The following is a 22,256-nucleotide window of genomic DNA, read 5'->3' on the forward strand; positions in this document are numbered from 1 at the left end:
GCCTGGACCAATGTTTTTATTATTGGAAAAAACAGTTCAAGCAAAGGATGTTCAAGAATGCTTTGGTTCCTTAAAATAAGTACAAGGAAGAAAGCACATTTTTTTCTGTTCTGAGTTTCGTTATGTTTTCAGCATCTTGGTCCAACCTCTCTATCATCTTCCTGGCCTAAACTACAAAGGGTAGGGCGGCCTAGCCAGGGAATGGGGCTTCTCAGAAACCCTAGCTCTTCCCTAGAGCTCTGCCAGGATGATGCAGAAACACTGCTGGCCACCAGGGGGAGGAGGTGAGAGCCTGATGGTCCTAGAGGACCCTGCTACTTGGGGGAGAATGATTTGTACCGGACCCACAGATGCAGGCTGCCCTGTGATGGGCTGCTCAGCAGGAGATGCTGAGCACATGGACACAAAGCAGGGCCACAGACACGTGGGGTGAAGTCAGAGGCCACAAGCCATGACCTTGGGCAGGCTCCTTCCCTCTAGACCTTGGTTTCTCCTCTCTTCCGCGGCTACAGTAATGGGTCTGATGAGTACCCATGGCTCCATCGGTCCTGAGCATCACTGATTTCAGCCTTGCCCGGCACCGGCTCCTGCCCTGAGCCGTGGGGGAGAGCCAGTCCATCCTAGACTGCTCTGCTCTAACACAATGCCCAGCACACCCACAAACTTTTGGCATATTTAAAAGAACTCTTTGACAATATTAATGACACTTAAAATCCAAATATGATTCTTTGGCAGTTCTTGTGTAAGCCAATGCTGGGCTTACATATAGTTCTAAATGGAATTCCATCAATTAGGTGGAAACTACTCAAATGAACAGGCCCAAGAGAATCAGAAGAATGCAAACCCCTTGGGACAAGTAGGAGAGAGAGGGAGGAGAGCACATGTGTGGTGGCCACTGGGCAGGGGTGCAGAGAGGGGTGTGCGGCACGGAGTGTCTGGTCAGGATCTCTACCGGGATCTGCCTTTAAGCCCATCACTGTACACGTACACACACACACACACACACACACACACACACACACACACACACACACACACACACCTTTGATAAGTAAACTGAAAATACATAGAAAATTCTAGATCTCAGAACCATTCCTAAGCACTCAGTAGGGCACCTGAGGCTTAAGATTACAATTTATTCACTCCTGTGGTTGGAAGGCCAAGGATGAGTTCGGTATTTTATAATGCTACAACTAAAATACAAAATCGAGGTGCCTGGGTGGTTCGGTTGGTTGGGCGTCTGCCTTCAGCTCAGGTCATGATCCCAGGGTCCTGGGATCGAGTCCCATGTCGGGCTCCTTGCTCGGCAGGGAGCCTGCTTCTCCCTCTGCCTGCTCTGCCTGCCACTGCCCCTGCTTGTGCTCTCTCTTTCTAGCAAGTGAATAAATGGAATCCTTAAAAAAATTTATAAAATACAAAATCATGCTAAAAACACAAGATTGAAGGAAGAAACTCTGACAAGGCATTAGCAGATTGTGAAATCATATTCCAAAGAGTACATTAAAGGAGAAAAACCATTCACCAGTTCAGAGCAAGCCTGAGCCTCAGTCTCTTCTCACGTGCTGCTGTAAAGGAGGCCATGCCAAGCCACGGTTCTCAACCTGGGTCTAAGAGTCTGTGTGTCGTACTGTTGTACATTTTCAAGGAGAGGCCTCTGAAATGCTCAGAACACTAAAAACCATACAATAAAGGTGGTTGTCAGAGGGCATGTGGGGAGGGTGTGTGAAACAGATGAAGGGATTAAGAGTACATGTATTTTGATGAGCACGGAGAAGTAAGAACTGTTGAACCATTATGTTGGGTACCTGAAACTAATATAACTCTGTATGTGAAGTATACTCAAATAAAAAAACCCCACACCATAAAGATAATTTTGCTTGCAAACACAGGCAGGCCAGGGAAGGAAGAGATGAAGAGATGCTGTTCACATCAGCTCGTGGTGTAATGCCCTCCAAGCAGGCCCTGCCTTTGGAGGCAAGAACCCTCCATAAACCTCGGGCAGTCTGGCCAGTGTTGGGAGGAAGCCATGTAGGCTGAAATGGCAAATGACCCCTGCTCCAAAGGGCTTTCCTCCAGAAAAGTCCCGAGCAACTTGCCCACAGGGGAGAAAAGGCTTCCAAGGCTGTTCAGAGCTGAGCTGGGACACAAGGTCATGGCAGTCACGGGATCAATCCTGGAAGGGCCCTCAGGGTGCTGGGGAAGGAGGTGACACCTCCAGGCCCCAGTGGCCAGAGGGGCCACTTTCCCACTGCTAGAGGAGGTGTGGCTCCTCCTCCCCTCTCCCAAAGAACTCGCAGACAGCTGTCTGGCATCGTCCTGTTAAGGAAGGTTTCTGTTCAGGGAGAAACAGGCACAAGGAGGATGTTCTGGACAGAAAGGTCTCCAGGTCAGTTTGATGGCTCTTTCACTTCCCAATTCAATGGTCAAGGAATGACTATGGGTCACATGAGACACATGCCCCATCATGGACGGTGCCTCTCACATCTCTCAGCAAAGGAAGGGGATTTGAGGGCTGAGGGTAAAAGGAGGAACAGGGTCTAACTGGCGAGTGACAGTGGAGCAGTTTCATCTCCCGAAATACCCCAAGAGAAAATAGGACCAGGACCCTTCTTCTTTCCCCCAGCTCCCTATTCCAAACCTTTTCATCATCTGCCTCTTTTAAACAACTCGTTTCATTTCAAAAACTGGAAAGAGGGTTCACAAAGTCACTTCTTAATAGCGTAGCCACAGCCAGTCCCACATGGACACCCTCTGAGAATGTGTAATTTTTGCTGTCCTTCTGGCAGGGAGTGGAGTGAGGAAGGGGACAGAAAGAAGCTGGGGCTTGATGCTCCCTGTGACATCACTGCAGCCCCGCCCCCTTAGGAGGGAAGTCATGCAGGTGGATGGATACTCATTCAGCTATGAAGCTTGTAAAACAAACAAACAAACAAACAACAAACAAACCCAGCAACCTCTTCTCATGAAAAAGCTCAAAATAAATGGCTGAATCTGCCCAGATGCTGTCATTCTAGAAGTCTTCTTCAGAGCTGGACATCTTTCAGAAATTGGTCTGGGAAAACTTCCAAAATAGCAGGTTGCTTGACAGTTTAACGGTACCTGTCCTGCTCCTCCCAATAAAACATACAGCACTCTGACCAGCTTGACAAGTACACAGTAGTGTCCTGGGGCATGGTGCCTTTTGCCACATGAAAAGTATTTCTGCAGGGGTTGGAGGGTTGGAAAACTCAGATCTCCTAAGTAAGAATGAGGTCTCAGTGACACTGGCAGCCCAGCATTTCCCCCCCCAAACTAACTATGTAATATTCAACTACTTGAGTTAATGTTTACCAGAGTTAATAAGCAACTGTTCTTGGGATTTCTTCATGCACAGTGAAGTCATACACAAACAACCACAAAATGTCATCCTTTTTTATTTTTACTTTCCAATACAAATGTGACCAAATCACAAAGATCATGGATTGCTTTCTTTGTTGATTTACCTTAAATGAACTGTGCACCAATGTTTCATCTAAATCAATGACCACACATTTCTTTCCATAGTCAAGCACCGTCACCTCTGGAAGGAGGTATTTAGCTGGTGGCTAAAATGAAAAAAAAAAACAAAAAACAAAAAACAAAAACAAAAACAAAAACCAGTATTATTACCTTTATGTAAAAGACAAACCAGTGCCCTTATTATCGTATCATATTATGTCAATGAGGTTTAAATGAGATCAAACGTTTAAATGCCTGATTAAGCACATCACGGAATTTTATTAAAAACAACAGGACTAGGTAGTTAACAAATACTTTGCCATTGTCTGAATGGCTGTTTGAGGGCCTAGGCTTTGGAACCAGGCAAGCCAGGGTCTGAATATCAGCTCTGTCTCTTTCTTGGCTGTAAGCTGGGATAATAATACCTACCATGAAAGGTTGTTGTTAACAGCTATAACTGTGGTAAAGTGCCCAGCATTCTGCCCGGTACATACATGGTGGCTACTGTTATTGTTAAAATGGGCTACGCAAAAATAAATGTTTGATTATATTAGCTACTCTCATACTTCCAGGCCCATTTCCTGGGGTCATATTTTGTCTGAAATTCACTGTGGTACAGAAATATAGTTTAGAGCTATACTGGAACCACAGTGTTTGTTTTTGTTTGTTTTAATGACTAAAAATTTTCAGAAACTTGAAGAGTACCTACAGACCCACCAGCAAAATGCAATCCAAAGTGAGTTCCAATAATAGGAAACAGAAATAAAAGTGGTCAAGGTAAAGTAGTGTCTGGTGTCTGCCCCACTGCAGTATTAATACCGAGCAAGCGTGGCGTTGTTACCCCTTGGATTCTCAGTACCTGGAAGTTACACTTTAATCCACATGCTGTGTACTAATCAGAAAACCTATTTATGTCTTTGTGGTAGCTGAATCTAATCTTGTGATAAAGAGGTTGTAAAGAGCTAATAAATGGCTAGGTATCTTCAGCCAACCTCATTCTTGATTCAGAGTTTTATTTCTCTGGGCCTTGCCTCATTCGAGAGATGATGTGAAGTATTTCAGTTTGCTCTGTGGTGTATTCAGTATCCAATGTTAACTAGCTAATTTTCTACCCTGGAAGGTCAAGCTCTCTCTGTTCAATATTTAATGCAAAACAAAACACACAGAAAATGTGTCCCTAGCCACTGAAGAACAGACAATTTAGCTTGCTAAAACAAACAAACCCCAAAAACAAAAAACAAGAAAAAGAAAAAAGAAATCAAGAGGTATTCCCTTTTAAATGGGTATTTCCTTTTTCTGGTGGTTGGGGGGAGGTTAAAGTGAACAGGAGTCAAGGATCCAGAGTTAATTCTGGACTTTGCTGGTTCAACAGTGAGTGTAACACAGGAAGCTGACAGGTAGGTAAATTTGCAAATGTGATGATCATCTTGTCTGGGCTGATGGGGTGAGGCTGCGTGTGGTGATTCTAATTTCACAGGGGCTCTCTCCAGTGAGTGTGGGTGTTTCCTCCTGTCCAGCGTCATCCAGAAGAAAAAGGCTTCATGGCCTCCAACTCCCTTGGCTCTAGGTAAAGTTCACCAAGCAGTATATTCTCACCCAGCAACTGCAAGTGGCCTGGGAGGAGATGTGCCTTAGACATGGGGCATGGGATTTGGGTTCCTAGAAAGGACTCTGTCCTTCATTATAAGTCAACAAGCAAGCCGGTGGCTGGAAAAACTAAACTTGCAAGAAGTCCTGTAAAAGTGTTTTAAAAAGGCAGGGTATGATGAGCTCTGTGAGCGAACATAATAAAGAGGATTTGAGTTATTTTCTGTTGTTTGGGCCATAGCAGAAAGCATGCCTGTGACTAGAATAAAATTTGTTTTAATTTTTTATTACACAATTATGTAACAAAAACACATTCTCATTGTAAAGAATATAGACATGTAGCAGACAACTATTCCCTTTTCCTCGTGCCCCATTCCTCTCCCCAGATACCCCCCATTTTAGTTCAGTGTGTATCTGTCCACTCCTTTCTCAATGCGTTTATATACTAAACAACATTTTCACTTTATGTAATTGCTAGCCTGGAAAATAAGGCTCTAGAAATTCTATCCCTAGCAGATCTGAAAACATCAAAGATCTGCCAAAAGTGGCTCAGTTATTTTCCAAACCTGAGAATAAAAATTACTTTCTTAGCATATTTAACCCACACTTTGCAAGCATTCTCTGAGCTGACAGTATGGAAGAGGCCTCACAATACTACCGGAAGAGTGAAAAGAAGGAGAAGGGTGAGACTCCTCTTAAGCAAGTTACTGATCTAGCATTTGTGCTGCAGAGGACAAGGCCGGGCTGGGGGCAGTGGGCAAGGAGGTTCCATTAATCCTCAGCCCGCTTCCTAAGTGCACACAGCTTCTCTGAGAGCTTGGCTTTAGATTAATACAAATTCTTCAGACCACTAGTAAGAATTCTTCTGGACAGCTGTGTCCTTGGAACATGCAAGGACGCTATATAATTGCAACAGTGCTTTATTACTTCAATTGATCTGTTCAGGTGATGCTTGAATTATTAACTAAAAATGCCCTGAGGCAAATTTCCTCTCAGGCCATCATAGAACTGGAGAACAAGAGGAACACCAGTTATATCAAGAAGAGCCTTTTCTACACAAACCTCTTGCTCCAAAGCACATGGAGGGCACTGCCAGGGGGATGGAAGGGGTGGGGATAGGGGGCAAAACCATGTGGGTGGGGAGGGGGGAGGAAGGAACCTCGGCTTGCCACCCAAGGTTTCGGAAGGGCATTCATTCCAGTTTTCTTCCTGGGAGTAGGTTTGGAATTTCCCATCCTTGGTAGTGAACTGGCAGCCATGAACAGTTAACTCTAAGGTTCTTAAGAGTACCCACCCTACTCACTCGCTTCCTGGCACATCAGACTGGGGTTTTGTATGTAAGAGTCCTCAGGCTCAGAGTCTGCACTCTAGGCTCCCCAAGCCACAGAGCTGAGGGCAGAGATCTCAGGGCTTCTGAGGGAGGGGACAAAGAAAACTCTAGACCACCTTTAATTACAATCGTTGTTTCTTTCTTTTTTTTTTTTTTTTTACAATCGTTGTTTCTGCTGATGGGTTCCTTCATAAGGTTTGGTGGAAAAAAGTATACTACTGTTTATTAAAAGGCTTAGGCAAACATCATAGACACCTGTTAGAAAATGCATTTCTCTTCTCCCCTTTTAGCACTTTTATGGCTCAGCTGCACTGCGACCACGTGTGGTGAGCATCAGGATGGAGTGATTCATGAAGAGAGGGCATGGGAGGAGTTGGCTCACAGCCCCAGTGGCATTCCTTGCTGGGGCCAGAGCATTTGAGTGCTCGCCTTCAGCCATGACCACCCGATCCTGGGGGGTTCTAAACCTGTCCCTCTGCTTCTTTCTTTACCCTTCAACATCTGACTTTTACTGGGCAGCCCACGAGGCTTCCAGTAAGATGTGTGGAGGGCCCCAAATCCCAGCCTATGGTTGGGAGGCCAATGTTGCTGAGTGGTATGTTTAATGTCAAGTCCAGATAAAGATGTCACTTTCAAGAGGGGTATAAAAGCTGAATTAATCAATAAATGGTGTTGAGACAACTGCCCTGCCACTTGGAAAAGAAAATAAAGCTGGATCACTACTTCATGCCTTACACTAACATAAATTCCAGATGGGTCACAGATTCAAGTGTAGAGATAAAACCATTAAATACTAGGAGAAAATACGGCTCACAGTCATAGGGTGGGGAGATCTTTCTAAGAGCATGACATAAAATTCAGGAGCCATAAAGGATAAGATTAACACATTTGCCTATATAAAATTAAACTTCTTTGTGGCCAAAATGATTATAACCAAGGCCAAAAGATATACCATAGATTTGGGGGAAAAGTCCTAATTTCCTTGAAATTGAAAAAGATAACACAGTAGAACATCCAGAAGAAATGAATAGGGAAGAAGACATATAAATAATAAACTTATGAAAGGATGTTCATCCTCATTCATAAAGAAATGCAAATCAAAGCAATGAATTGATATATCATTCTTTACTTAGAGATCAGCAAAGATTAAATATTTGATTATCATCATTTTTGGTAAGGGAATGGGCAATCCCACACACTCCTGGCGGGAACATAAATTAGGCTTTCAGAGGACAATTTGGCTTTAATCTACCCAGAATGTAAGCTATATCCTTTGATCTAGCATTTCAACAATTAGGAAAGGATCACAACAGATGCTATAACCCAAGTCCATAAACATACGTGCACAGGAATATTCCTAAGTATTTGTAATAACCCAGAAGGGGAAACAAAATAAGTGCCATCAAGGACACATGAAAGAAAGAGGTAGATCACTCACTATGCACTAATATTTGGAAAGAGGTTCAAGGTATATTGTTTAAAGCAAAAAAATCTTGCAAAATTCTCATTTATGTAAATATGGTTGTGTTTATTTAGATTTCTGGAAGGATACAGAATATTGAAAGTGGTTATTCCAGGGAGTGGGACCCTGCTGGGAATTTTTTTTTTCCTTTCTATTTTATTTCTTCGGTATTTTTTAAAACTATGAGCTTGAGTTACTGCTTAGTAAAAAATCAAAAGACCAAAGCTGCACATATAAACAGAGTAGCATGAAAATGAAACAAGACGGCTATGGTGGAAAGCAGAGATGGGGGGGCTCCAGCTGGAACTAGTCTGGGTACCCACAGGCTCGGGGGCACCTTTCACCTTCAGGGACTGGAACAGCTTTCAGGAGTCTATAGGCTCTGGTTTGGGATTAGCACAAGCCTGGATTTTCCCATTTCCTATGGTACGGAACCCCAAGCTCACACAGGCTCCCTGACCAGGTCCCCTGTGATCCAGAAAGGGCAGGGCTACTCTGCTAATGTGACCTGCAACCTTGACAGGTGAGTACAGATTCTGCAGGGGTCCCAAGGCTCAAATCCTGGGGCTAAGCTGGCCTTCAGATGGACTTGGGTTCAGCTGTGCATGCTAAGCAGGCAGTGGAAATCACACCGAGCCCATCAGTAGATCTACTTTTCTGGAGGATATTATACGATGATGCAAGTTACTTTAGCTAGGCTTTGTTTTTCTGCAACATATTTCAGAGACTCACAAGGCCTGACCTAGAGTCTCATTTGTAGGAAGGAGTCAGTAGTTTATTGATCTAACACTGCACTAAATTATACAAGGGATCTTTCCCCCTTGGCTATTTCATTCTGGGATTCTAGAATGTATTGAGATTTCTGGGGAAAGGGTCATTTTCCTCGGTAGAGTTCTACCCTGACAATGCTCTTTGTTCGGCACTTAATGAACTTTGAGAAAAACCAGTGCTATGGGAATATCACAGGGAAGGGGAAAGCTGCTACCTGTCACCTGTTTAAGGTAGGTAACTTTGCAGGAAAAATGTATGAAACTACTCTGTATAAAGGTTAAAAGGACACCTCTGGTATCAATCTTACCGGTATCCCACTCAAACACTGGATACAAAATTCTGCTTGATCCATTTTTTGGATTAAAGTCAGTTTTCCTGACAAAGCCCAACCTCCAGGCATGCTAGAGAAGTCAGAACCACTCCACAAACCCTTGAAACTCATTAATGGAGAGTTAAAGTCCTGAGAAAAATGAAATTATCAAAAAATCAGGGCAATGCATTACAATTTATAAGTGACACTCACTACCAAATATGGAGTCAACCTGTACTAATGAAATCCATTCCTTCCAGTGTAAGATTGCTGTGTCTCTTGATGTTCCCAGAAAATATGTGAAAAAGTCCAAGGAAAGTTAGATGAACAGATTTGAGTCAAACAACTTGAATCAGAGATTCTTTATGGATCAAAGTATCAATTTATGGACATCTTTTTAAAACCTAAACTCTTCTCTAAGGACACAGGGCTGTTTAAACGGTCTTGTTTGATAAGGACAGCTCAAGTGCCAGTTTTTTTTAAGATTTTATTTATTTATTTGACAGAGAGAGAGAGAGAGAGAAGGAACACAAGCAGGGGGAGTGGGAGAGGGAGAAGCAGGCTTCCCGCGGAGCAGGGAGCCCGATGCAGGGCTCGGGCTCGATCCCAGGACCCTGGGACTACAACCTGAGCCGAAGGCAGACGCCTAACGGCAGAGCCACCCAGGCGCCAGCTTCTTTGGAGCGTCAGTCCCTGGTCTGTATCTTGTCTGGCCTCGGGCTAAGTGGCTCTGCTGTCACAGCAGGAACAGTGGGGACAGCTGATGTCTGGGGGAGGGGGTTGGCCTGTGCTGACACTGAACACTGGTGCAGCTACTCTCCCAAATTTCAGGGCTGAAAAGAGAAGTGGTGGCCCAAGGGAGTGCCCGGCTGGAACAGGGTTAGAGCAAAGCCAGCCTGTAAGAGTGGGGGTGAGTCCCACAAGTTGGGGTGATTTTTTTCTGATCTCAGAGCCAGGGCCAAGCTACCAACACTGCTGAGTAAGTCAGAAGTGGTCTGGTCATCTGGGCCATGGGCTTGTGAGCCCACTGGGACAGAACCTACGTCTGGGCCAACGTATGTTCTCCTGGTCTATGGAGCTGGCGCTGAGGTGCTGGGGTGGGGAAGTGCAGCAGGCTGCCTTAGCTTATTAGCTTGGAGGCCCTGTGCAGAAAGAAAGGAAAGGTGAGAATTTGGTTAATAGATGCTGGTTGCCCTGCTGTTCCTGAGAAAGGAAACTCTCCCTGTACAGAACCTCCTGCTCACAGTTTAAAATGTAGCTTCATTTTTTTTAACAAAACAGAGCTGTTTATACCACACGCTAAACTCAACATACGTAAGAACATTAAAAAAAATCTTTTATGTCAGTAGGCCCAAAGCTACAAAAGTCTATGAATGTTTAAATAAAATTGGATAAATATACATACACTTGGTATGGGAATGACCTGCCTCTGGTCACCCTAAGGAAAAAGAAAAAAGAAATCATTGTCAGGTTTGAAGAGAAGTAAGTAGATCATATACTCCAAAGAAACTTCAAAGCACTCTTGAGTTCAGCAGCCCTATGATTTCCTGTTCTCTATACCTTAGTGGTATTTAATGAACAGGAGGAACCCAAAGATTTTCCAGTTAGGGCACTGGGCTCCACTCTGCCTCCCAGACACTCCCTCTGCTGACAAACCAGGCTGGGTTCCTGAGGCTCATTAATCTTGTTTATTTAAATGATGCCTCCCTTACTCCCAGGAATTTAATCCTTAATTGAAAAATAAAAACAAAAAACCCATATATTACTTTGATCCATTAATCCCTCTAATAGCTGGCTTATTTCTTCTTTTAAGTAAGTTTTTCCCTAAAAAGACTAAGCCTTAAGTCAGTACAATATGCAGGGAAAGAAGACCAGTTATCAGGTTACGAGGCACACCCTGGCCTCTCCTGGTTTTCTTCTAGAGGAGGACTGGGAAGAGGGGACAAGGCAAGGCTCAAGAGGTTCCCCCTGAGGCCACAGACGTGGAGACAGCGTTCCTTTAAGGGGGACAGAACCTGTACTCACAGGGAATGTCAAGAAAATTCAGGCCCCAGGGTGGGGCCTCACCCATTCCTTAGCCTCAGAATGCCAGCCATTCCAAACCCGGTTGATGGAAACATTTCATTTTGGCATCATTATGAAATGCTAATAAAATAACACATTCTCTCCATTATCTCTACTGAGCATTTCCAGTTTCTGTGTTTCTTCTTTTTCAGATGGTTCGACGGGAGACAATGAATAGCAGCATCATAGTTCCTGACGAGGAACTGTTTCCAGTCTCCCACACAGTAGGATCTGTGAACAGTATATCCATCTTTACTGAGGGGGTCACTGGTGACAAGGTTCTCATGGGAAGGGGTCAAACCTGACTGTTGACAGAGGCAGGTGGCTGGTACCTTTCTGAGCTCTGCTCTGCCTCCAAGCATCATTTAGCAGCTTCTTGATTATCTGCAGCCCTAGTTACCACCTCTGCAGTATAACAGCAACTACTCTTCCCTCTTGAGATCGTCTTGACGCTCTTTCCTTTTTCAGGACACTTGGGGCTTGTCTTAAGGATTCCGAACTGCCTTCTGCCATTATTCAAGGCAGGGCTGTGCTGCTCTCCAACATGATGGCACAATCAAATCCAATCCCAGTTTTTAAGAACTTCTGCAGAGAAGTTCATTTCCGAAGCTCTTAGGTAATATTACTCCCAACACCCGGACCTAGGAGCAGGTCACTGCTCTTGGTGGGGAGACTTTGACCAGAAGCTCACAAGCCCATTGGGCCACTACAGAGTAGGGTTTCTCAACCCCGGAGCTACCAACGTTCTGGGCCTGACAACTCTTTGCTGTGGGGGCTGTCCTAAGGATTGCAGGATGCTCGAAAGCATCCCTGGCCTCTACCCAACGGATGCCAGTACAATGCCCAGTAGTGACAATCGAAAATGTCTCCAGACATTGTCAAGTGTGCCCAAGGGGGGGCAAAATCATCTCCAAGTGAGAACCACTGCACTAGTGGGAGGCTGCAAACAGTCCCTCCACACAGGTGCATCTTCAGACAAGAGGAGCACATCAGTGAAGGAAGAGGTAACAGTAACAAACATCTGAAGAGCTTGGCAAAACATAGGCTAGGACCAAAGACGCTACTCTGGCCAGATATTTGGGCTGGAAAATTACCCTGGAAGTTTGCATGCATGTGTGTGTGTGTGCATGGGGTATGCATGCATTAGTGAGTGCCCAGCAATCCTTTTACTCTGCCCTCTCCCTGAGAAAGTCCTCCAAGGTCCTGGCCATTGGGGTCTTCTGGGTGCTGGCTTCTTCTTGCCTCTGGCCAGGGCCTTGGACCCGTTTATTTTGGGCAACTGGCCTGCAGGTCCAGGTTGTAACCGTGATGGTGGCAACAGGTGCCACTCTAGGCCACTGCTGCGGAAGCATTTCTCCAGGGTAAAGTGAATGTGTAGGGTGGATAGAACCCTAGCTGCCACCCATTGCATTCTGCCCACAGCCTTCCCTCTGCCTCTGGCCTGTTGAGTTCCAAGAGGCAGGGAGAGCTGGAGGCCAGCAGTAGAGATGGGCCTAGAATCTGGTTCCACAACTTATGGGCCTGGGCTCTGTGTTCCAGGTGTCCTGACCAAGCTCAGTTCGAGGGAGGGCGGAGGGTCCTCCTCTAGGCCTTAGCTGCCCCACTTTGACCCTGGTTCTTTCTGTGGGGTCTGGTCTTACAGACTGAATAGTCAAGTGTTAATGTAGATGATTCATTACTCAGAGTTAATTAATTCTTTAAAAAGCTATTTTGATAAATATTAAGTGAAGGAAGTCTACTAATGAACACTCAGTCCAGCTCGGCTCCAGAGGAACTGCCTTCAAAGGCCTTTATTCTCTCATAAACACAGCCAGCCACTCCAGGAAACCTGTCAGGGGTGTACCAACATTGTCTCATGGCATTTCATCTAGGCAAATACTACTTCTATTTTTTAAAAGATTTTATTTTTAAGTGACCTCTACACCCAACGTGGGGCTTGAACTCACAACCCCAAGATTAGAGTCACACACCCCTCTTCCCAGTGAGACCAGCCAGGCACCCTGGCAAATACTAATTTCAAATAAAACTTTTACTATGACAGCAGTGATTCATTTCTTTTATCCTCTACAGACCTAGGGTACCAATTATGGTCCTTTTGCTAACGGCGATTCTCAAAAGATTCCCTAAAATGATTTTTAAATTGGAGGAGGGAGAGTATGAGGAAAGCTCACTGGGGGAACACATCAGAATTTGGGGCTGAGGGTTTATAATAGAGTCTCATCATGTAAATTCCACTAATATATTTTTCTATACCAGCGTACAGTAAGGCTTCATCTGTTAAGGCAAGTCATCTTTCATTATTTTTTCCCAAAATTTTCTCACCTATCCTTAGATATTATTTCTTCTATATAAATTTTAAATCTTATCTAGAAACACGACATATTTCTCCATAAATAAGAGCTACCATAGCAAAACCTTTTAATGATTCTATTTTTGAAGTATTTGGGTTTTCTATGTAAATAATCATGTCATGTGCAAATAAAACTAATTTCCAATCTTTTTTATATTTACACCAAGTGTTTCATTTTCTTGTCTTACTGCATTAGCCAGAAACTACCAAAGATTTTCCTATGTTGTTTGCTGTATTTATTTATTTTTTAAAGACTTTTTGTAAAGACTTTATTTATTTGAGAGAGAGAGAGAGAGAGCCAGCCCAGCAAGGGGAGCAGGAGAGGGAGAAGCAGGCTCCCCCTGAGCAGGGAGCCTGACGTGGGGCTCGATCCCAGGACCCTAGGATCATGACCTGAGCCAAAAGCAGACACACAACTGACTGAGCCACCCAAGTGCCCCTTAATGATTTTATTTTTAAGTAATCTCTACCTCCAACATGAGGCTCAAACCTACAACCCCAAGATCAAGAATCACACACTCCGCCGAATGAGCCACCCGGGTGCCCCATATTTTTAGAAGATAGTTTTTTATCGTGTTTAAATGGTTTTCTTCTATATATTTGTCTGTACTGTTGATTAGTATACAAAGGTTTATGGCAATTACACACTTCATCAGACCTATTATCATGAGAAAATGTCCCTCTTTCTACTGTTTAATGTTTTTGACCTTGAATTTTGTTTTGTCTGATATTAATATTGCCACCTTTGCTTTCTATTTGATCTGCTTTTCTTTTATATATTTGTCTGTACTGTTGATTAGTATACAAAGGTTTATGGCAATTACACACTTCATCAGACCTACTATCATGAGAAAATGTCCCTCTTTCTACTGTTTAATGCTTCTGACCTTGAATTTTGTTTTGTCTGATATTAATATTGCCACCTTTGCTTTCTTTTTATTTGATCTGCTTTTTACATTTTGCCCATCTATTTTCCACCTTCTTAAAATCATTGTATATTAGATGTCAGAAACGAGTAGCCACCTACTGTAGCAGTAATTAGCACTGTTAGCCAAATAATTCCAGTTTTCTTTCTGGGCAAATGGTAGGATTGCACTTTCATGCTCCCTGAAGTTAGGTATAGTCACGTGAATTGCTTTGGCCAATAAGATGTAAGTTACTTTTGAGTGAAAACTTTAAGAGCCAGTGTGATTCACCACATTCCCTTTTCCCTGCTGTGACAATGATGAAAGCAAAGAGATGGGCCTTCCTCAGTCTAGTCCATGAATGAGGATATAGTCTGATAATGGTAGCTACAGGTCACAGGTGGCTACTGAGCCTGTGCAAGGTAGCTAGTACAAAGGAAGATGTGCTCTAAGTATAAAATATACATCAGATTTTGAAGAATTAGTAAGATAAAAAGAATATAAGTTTTATCTCATTGGTAATTTTTTTTCTATTGATTACACATTGAAATAATATTTTGGATATCTTTGGTTAAATAAAATATATTATTAAACTCAATTTCACCTTTTTTTAAAAAAAGTTTCAAAATGAGGCTACTAGAAAAATGTAAATAACATATGTGGCTCACATTCTCTATCTACTAGACAAATGCCACAGAGCAGAGAGCCCACCTAATCCATAATACACATGTAGCATGAGTGAAAAATACACTTTTATTGTTTTAAGTCTCTGAGGTCTGGGGGTTGTTACTACAGCATAATTGAGCCTACACTGCCTAGTATGTCAACTCAGCAGTCATTCCTCCTTTCTCCTTTGTGAAAGAGCTCTGATTCTGTTGAGGGCAGGAATACGCCAGTCTAAATTCTTCCCTTTTCGGGCCTCCCTTGTAGCTGGAGGGTAGCCATGTGACAAAGTTCTGGCCAATCAACAAACGTAGAAGTCCCCTGGGGTTTTCTGTGAAAGCATTTACTTTCCACAAGAGGGACAGGCATGGGTTGTGCTGATCCTCCCTCTCTTCTTCCCTTGAATGTGGATATGCTGTCTGAAGCCTGTGACTTTGAGATAATAAACAAGCATTTGAGGATGAAGGCAAACAAGCCAAGGACGGTGGAACGGAAAAATGGAGAGACAGAAGAACAGAAAGAACCTGGGTCCCTCATGGCATAATCAGGCCCCTAAACTAACCTCAGCAACTGCCAGACTCAGGCCTTTTATGTGAAAAAAAAATAATCCCCTATTTGTTTAAGCTATTATTTGTCAGTTTTCTTTTACTTGCTGCCAAAATCGTTCCTATCTGATACAGGTCTATTCTTGGAAACAGCACACAGATGAATTTGTCAAGCCAATCTGATGTAGTCTTGGTCTTTTGTTAGGAGAATTTGGTTCAATGAACTTGGTTTCATGCTTACTCTTTATGTTCGGTTTACTGTTTATGTTGTTTGTTCTTTTTTTCCTTTTCTTAATTTTGATAGTTTTTTCACATTTCTGCCCGTTTCTCCTTTCACTCCTTGTGAATTTTGAGGATCTATTTTCTTTCTTTTTTTTTTTTAAGATTTATTTATTTGTGTGTGTGTGAGAGAGAGAGAGAGAGAGAGAGAGAGAGAGTGAGCAGGGGGAGAGGCAGAGGGAGAGGGAGAGAGAGAATACCAAGCAGGCTCCATGCTCTGCACAGAGCCTGACATGGGGCTCTACTGAGGATCTATTTTCTAATTGTGCTGCTTGTTATGGTTCTATTCCTAATAATTGTATTTATTCCTACATCTTCTATAATTATATCATAACAGAATATCAATCTCACCCAGATTTTTTTTTGTCCCCTCTCTGAATCATTACATGTCTGAAAATGTACTTCCTTTGCCTTAATAAATGGTATCTTGGCCACATACAGAATTTTTGGTTTGGAATTCTCTCTCAGTAGCCTGTAAATTTTTCTTTCATAGTCCTCTGGCTTTCAATATTGTTGATGAAAAGTCTGGTACTAGAATAATTCTCTTTCTTTTGGAAAATATCTTGTTCTGGTAGCTTGCAAGATTTTCTCTTTACACTTAAATTTCAGAATTTCAACAGCATATATCTAGGCATGTGCTCCTCCACCTGCCGCCCTCATCCTGCTGCAGACTTGGCAAGCCCTTGTAATCTCTACACATTTGAGATTTTTTTCCAACTCAAGAAAAATTTCTTCTATCACCGTTTTCTCTTTCTGGAACTCTATTACCTGCTGTTAGGTCTCCTAGATGCCTCTTCCTAACCCCCTTCACAATTATCATCTCTTGTCTCTGGTCTTAACTGTAAGATATTTTTTCCACTTGCTCTTCTAGAACATTAATTCAGTTCTCAGCAGTGACCATTCTCAGTCTCCTTTTTCTCAGTTAGTTTACTGAATTTTTTTATTTAGAAATCATGGGATTTCTTTTTTAAATTCTAAAAGTTACTTCTGTACTCAAAATTCATTTCTTGAAATATCATTTCCTGAGTTGTCTACTAAATTCTCTTTAGGGCGCCTGGGTGGCTCATTTGGTTGGGCATCTGACTTCGGCTCAGGTCGTGATCTCTGGGTCCTGGGATCAAGCTGTGTCAGGCTCCACATTCAGCAGGGAGTCTGCTTCTCCCTCGCCCCTCCCCCTCCCCCTGCTTGTGCTCTGTCTCTCTCTCAAATAAATAGAATCTTAAAAAAAAAGTTCTCTTCCACCTCTTTCATTAGTTCTACCTCAGTGGGAGCCTCATATTCTAGTTTTTCAACTTGGACCTTCTCAGCAGTGGCAAATGAGGGAGCATAGCCAGGGCCCACAAGGAGCAATGTTTTCATGGTCCAGCAGAGCCCAAATTAACAAACCACAAGGACATGAAGAAAGTCCCTGTAGTGATGGGCTCCTTTAGGGCACATGAAGTGAAAGCAACTCATCAGTATAGCTCCTCCAAGGATCACACACAAGAAGTGGGCAGTGTAGGCCCTTTCCAAGGGGATACACAGCTCTTGCTGGCTGGGGGACCTCAAAGGACTATCTGCTTCAAGTCTCTGTCCTAGGACTCCAAGACAAGCAAGCATTTTGCTCTGTTGGTAGCTCCCTGCTTCTCACTGAGTACCAGAGAAGATGAATCCTGTGCCTGATCTTTCCCTTGGCGATGTCAGGAAAACTATAGAGGCCTTAATGCACTTTCCAGGTTCTACCAGCAGGTTCACCTGGGTTTATCCAGAAAGAGAATTTAAATGGTCAGAGCCATGTGCTCAGATTGTCACCTTCCCAGAATCCTTTTTCTTACATTCATATACTTTTAAAGTAATTTATTTTCTAATCCCAAAAGTAATTTAAGCTTATTTTGTGAAAACTGGGAAAAGCAAAAAGAAAAAAAGAGAAAGAAGTAATGCACAGAAGAGGGGAGAAAATTCTATATATAATCCCATCTGTCTGAGATAATCTCTTCATATTTTAGCATATATCATTCTAGTCTTATAAATGCCCGTGTGTGTGTGTGTGTATGACTACATGTATACTTGTAAATATACTCACCTACTACATTTTATCTGCTAATATAAATATACTCACCTACAAGTTTTTTATCCCCTAAGTGACATATGGTGAACATTTTCTTATGTCAGCAATATTTCTGAGACATTTTTAATTGCTGCACACTATTTGATTGCATGGTTATTCTATGGGTTTTTTATTGTCTGTTGTTGATCATCAGGTTGCTTACACTTTTGCAATATTATAGTCTATGCTGGACAGTATCCCACAGTTCAATCCTTGCACATCTATAACTATGTCAATAAATAATTGCTAAGGTTTTAAGATTACATTGTCAAATTTCCCTCCAGAAAGGTGTAACCAATTAAATGGCTACCAATAACCCATTTATATCTTCTACCCTCTCTGCGGCTACCCTCATCCAAATCCACTTATTATCTTTATAAATATCTTTGATAATTTGATAGATGGATAATTTGATAGATATATGTCACTGTTTTAGTTTGCATCTCTTTGATTACTAATCATACTGAACATGAACATGTTTTCATGTTTATTGGCCAATTGTATTTCTTATTTTGTGAAATGCTTGCTCAGGTCCGTTGCTCACACCATCTGGGACATAAAGTTCTATGGTTTTTGTGTCCTCAATCTCAACTATCTTCACAGTGAATAATCCTCTTGGCCTTTCTGTGATTGTTACCTGAAATTCTATTTCAGGTAGAATGAATAAAATGAATGTAGCAATCCCTGCTTTCTTTTTGTTTATATACTTGTGTGACATCTTCTTGCTCATCCTTTTACTTTTAGCTGTTTTGAGTCACTTTGCTTAGGATATGTCTGTTAAACAGCATGTAGGTAGAGTTTAGTTTTTTGCTTTTTTTTTAACGTATTGTGAAAATGACTTAAAACTTTGTATCTGATGGATATAAAAGAATAATATATAACAAATATGTTTGTTATTAAATGAGGTAGTTAAACCCATTTATACTTATTATTGGTTCTTTGGCATGCCTCTGTTTCTCCGTTTGTCTTTGCATGTCTTTCTCTGCTACTGGTTCTTCAGCTTTCCGTTTCATGCAGCCAACTTCCCAAGACAGAATGTTATAAAAAAGCGAAGTGATTCTTAGAACTCTCATCATCTATGTGCTTCAGTCACTAAACGGGAATGACTGAGATATCCTCCGATGAAGATGACCTTTTTGGTCATTTCAGATCTTTAAGTTAATGGCTGTACACATAGCTATTATAGACCCCTTATTCAGGATATTCTAGAAGGATGGGACAGATACGCAGCTACTGAGGCTCTGCTGAGCGCACAGCTGCTCTGCTGAGCGCACAGCTCCTCCCGGGCACTGACCTTCTGAAGCCCACCGTTCTCCTCCACCAGGGGCGGAAGCACACTGGGGCTGCTGGTGGGCGGGGCCTCCACATTGTAGTCCCGGAAGCAGCAGAAGAAGGAGCTAAGGATGCCTCGGCTCCTCGGCTTCTTTAAGCTGATGTTGCACTGGGATGCTGGAAGGAGAAACAACACACTGTGGCCAACTGCAGCACGTACTCAGAGTTGTCATGCGATGGGAAAACCCGAATGTGCAGTTGCCCGCCCCCCCACCCCGGAGCCCAATACCAGGAGACCCACGCAGCGCGAGAAGATGAGGAGCCCCAGGAAGTTACTCTAAAGGACTGTTATTCAACATGTGATTCCTAGAGGGCCAGCTGGTTGATGGAGCCCAATCCTGCTGGCTGGACAGAATTCCTCTGACAGCCCAGTGGGGGCTGCTTGCTCAGTAACTGACCCATCCTCAGGGTCAGGCACCATCTGCATTCCTAAACCCAGCAGACAGCCTTCCGACCCGGAACTAAGTACTACTTAAAAACAAAGATCTTTTCAGGCACAAATCAGACTTGACACTCTCTGAGAAGTATTTCTCTGTGAAGGGTACCAAGAAAGAGTCACTTTGACTAGGTTCCTGAACACTCTTAACTCCAAGACTAACTTCATTAAGAAATGAGAGGTGTAAAAAAAAAAAGAAAAAGAAAAAAAAAGAAATAAGAGGTGTAAGGGCATAAAAAAGACTGCTTCTTAAACTCTGCTGTTTGTCAGGACATTGATGGGAGGGCTGGGGTCCTCCATGACACTTAAAACATAAGCAACAGATGTGGGACAGAGAACACACGGTCTGGCAAGCCCATCTTCCTGAAACCCAGGGCAATTCTGTGCCATGGACTCATTTCCCGGCCTGTCCTGGACTCAGTCTCCCGAGGGGGTGACGTTATCCTTTCTGTTATTCAGGCCTCAAGACGAGCTGCCACAAGTCAGAACTAAAAGGCAAAAATTAGTATAAACTGAAAAACACACCTCAGGGGAGGAGACTGACAACCTGGAGGGCCAGGAGCAGTGCCTGGGAATGCAGCCAGGGCTGTCCCACCACATACCACATCTGGGTGGGTCAACGGCACTGAGCTGACACCACAAAGGGCCCATGCTTGGGGTGAATTGGGAAATTACGAGGGTAGGAAACCACTGAGTCCACATGATAACTGTTGGAGTTTCTCTCTCCCCAAAAGCAGTTTTGGCATGATTCCTCTTCTTGTGTACTTGAGTGATTTGTGCAGCACCTTCCCTCTCAAGAGATCACAGACGTCTACTAAAAGTCTTGGGGTACTCTTCTGCCGGCAGGAAAACCAAATGCATTCACATGGACATTCACATGAAAAACAACTGAAAAACTTGCCAGCAACCCCACAGGCATGGGTGGCCTCCAGGCCCAGGAAGTGTGAGTTTAAGATCCTCATTACTAACGGTGAGCTCTAGAACCACATACCCCTGGAAACGCTGGCTGTTTTATCTTCCTTGAGAATGCTTGGGTGCATGTCACAGGCACCAGTCTTCTCACTTGAGGCCCCTGCTGGCAGACCAGGCCACAGGGACCTCCAGGTGCAGAGGCCTTCCAAGCGGGGGGGGGGGTGTGTGTGTGTGTGTGTGTGATAATGACCACTGTTTACTGAGGCCCAGCCCTCTAAATTCCACTACTTTACAATCCTCATTTCATGTAACACTCAACAGCTTACCCAAGGAGATCGGCATTACTGCTTCAGTCTTAGCGCTGCAGGACTACAACTAGGAATTGCATGTGCCAGGATCTGAATCCAAGGGGGCCTGTTTCCAAAGTGTGTGCTCTCTCCATGTGCCCTGCTGAACGCAGTCTTGACAGATCAGGTCAGATCAAGGAGGGAACATGCCAAATGGAGAGAAAAGCACTGCAATAAACTCATATTTAATATAAATGATTGGGGGAGGGGGCGCCTGGGTGGCTCAGTTGGTTGAACGTCCGACTCTAGATTTCAGCTCAGGTCATGATCTCAGGACTGTGAGATGGAGCCCCATGTTGGGCTCTCTGCTGGCCTGGAGCCAGCTTAAGATTCTTTCTCTCCCCTTTCCCCCCTGCCCTGCCTCACCTCTAAGAAATAAATAAATAAATAGTTAATTAAAAAATATGTATGATTGGTTAAACTGTTCTGTTGTTACTTTGGGTGCTTTCGTTTTTATGCCACACTCAAATAATTTAGTCAGAGGAAGAAAAAAAACCTGCCTCTTCCCCGGCTGATAGCACATTTCTCTGCAAGTAAACAAGCTATTTGTTCCTGTCTCAGACACACTGAGCAGCCGATGCCCAAGCTGGGCAGGAAACAGCTCTGCAAAAAGCACCCCCTCAGATCCCATTTTCATCCTCAGGTCACATCCATCTTCCCCACAACCAACTAACAAACAAATTAACAAACTAACTTATATACTAAAAAAAGTCCTGAACCTGGAGCCAGTGAGCTACTTACAATTTCTACCGTATGACGGCTTACCACGTAGAAGCCACAAACAGAGCTGTAGGAGTGAGTACCCGGGAAGGTCTTCACCCCCTGATGGAAAAGTAGCAGCTCATTTAGGATCTCCCTTCAACGCACCAGGAGGTGAAGCAGCCCAAAGGGGCCTCACTTCCAAGGCTGAGGGAGGGGCCAGGACTCTTCCCGCTAAATAAGGTTAATTCTAGGGCCTGTAGGAAGCTTTGGGAGGTCAGGGGCTGCCTAGTATTCTAATCGCTCTTGGACTGGTCAGGTGCTCTCAAAATCAGGCTAGCAGGGGAAATGAATGGAGCTGCTCAGGACCAGCATCAGCCTCACCCCACCCTCGGCACTCATTTGGTCCTGAAAGGGCTCAAGATGCTGGCTGGCTGGGTCTAATCACCCTACTGCCTTCCCCCACCGACAAATTGCTTTCCATCTATTACTGAGGCCTGGCCAATCTGAGCCACATGGCTGGCTTAGGGTTGGGCATTTGACCCAACCTGGGCCAAGGAGAGTGTGCCCCAGGATTCACGCTACAGCCATTGGAAAGGATGTTCTCTTTTTGCTGGTTTGCCAAGTGGGTAGGATGTAAACCTGGAGCCCCTGGTGTCTCCTCTGCCATCGACTGAGAAGCAACTACCTGAGCATGAGCC

General features: G+C 43.6%; 1 protein-coding gene across 2 annotated transcripts in view; it reads right to left on the reverse strand.

Moving 5' to 3' along the window:
* CTDSPL (CTD small phosphatase like) overlaps positions 1-22,256 on the reverse strand; it is a 109,391-nt gene that overhangs the window by 11,405 nt on the left and 75,730 nt on the right. The window contains exons 2-4 of one of the 2 annotated variants that reach the window (XM_028107188.2): positions 19,124-19,278; positions 10,343-10,375; positions 3,483-3,584 (exon numbers count right to left, since the gene is read on the reverse strand). In XM_028107188.2, coding sequence (XP_027962989.1) covers positions 3,483-3,584; positions 10,343-10,375; positions 19,124-19,278 — 290 coding nt within the window. The remainder of the gene's footprint in view (positions 1-3,482; positions 3,585-10,342; positions 10,376-19,123; positions 19,279-22,256) is intronic. The other variant, XM_028107189.2, reaches the window with a different exon arrangement.

Source organism: Eumetopias jubatus, unplaced genomic scaffold (genome assembly GCF_037043125.1).
Source record: "Eumetopias jubatus isolate StellerSeaLion01/CBP00866 unplaced genomic scaffold, mEumJub1_p1.0 scaffold_1, whole genome shotgun sequence".
In the NCBI taxonomy this organism is placed as follows: Eukaryota; Metazoa; Chordata; class Mammalia; order Carnivora; family Otariidae; genus Eumetopias; species Eumetopias jubatus.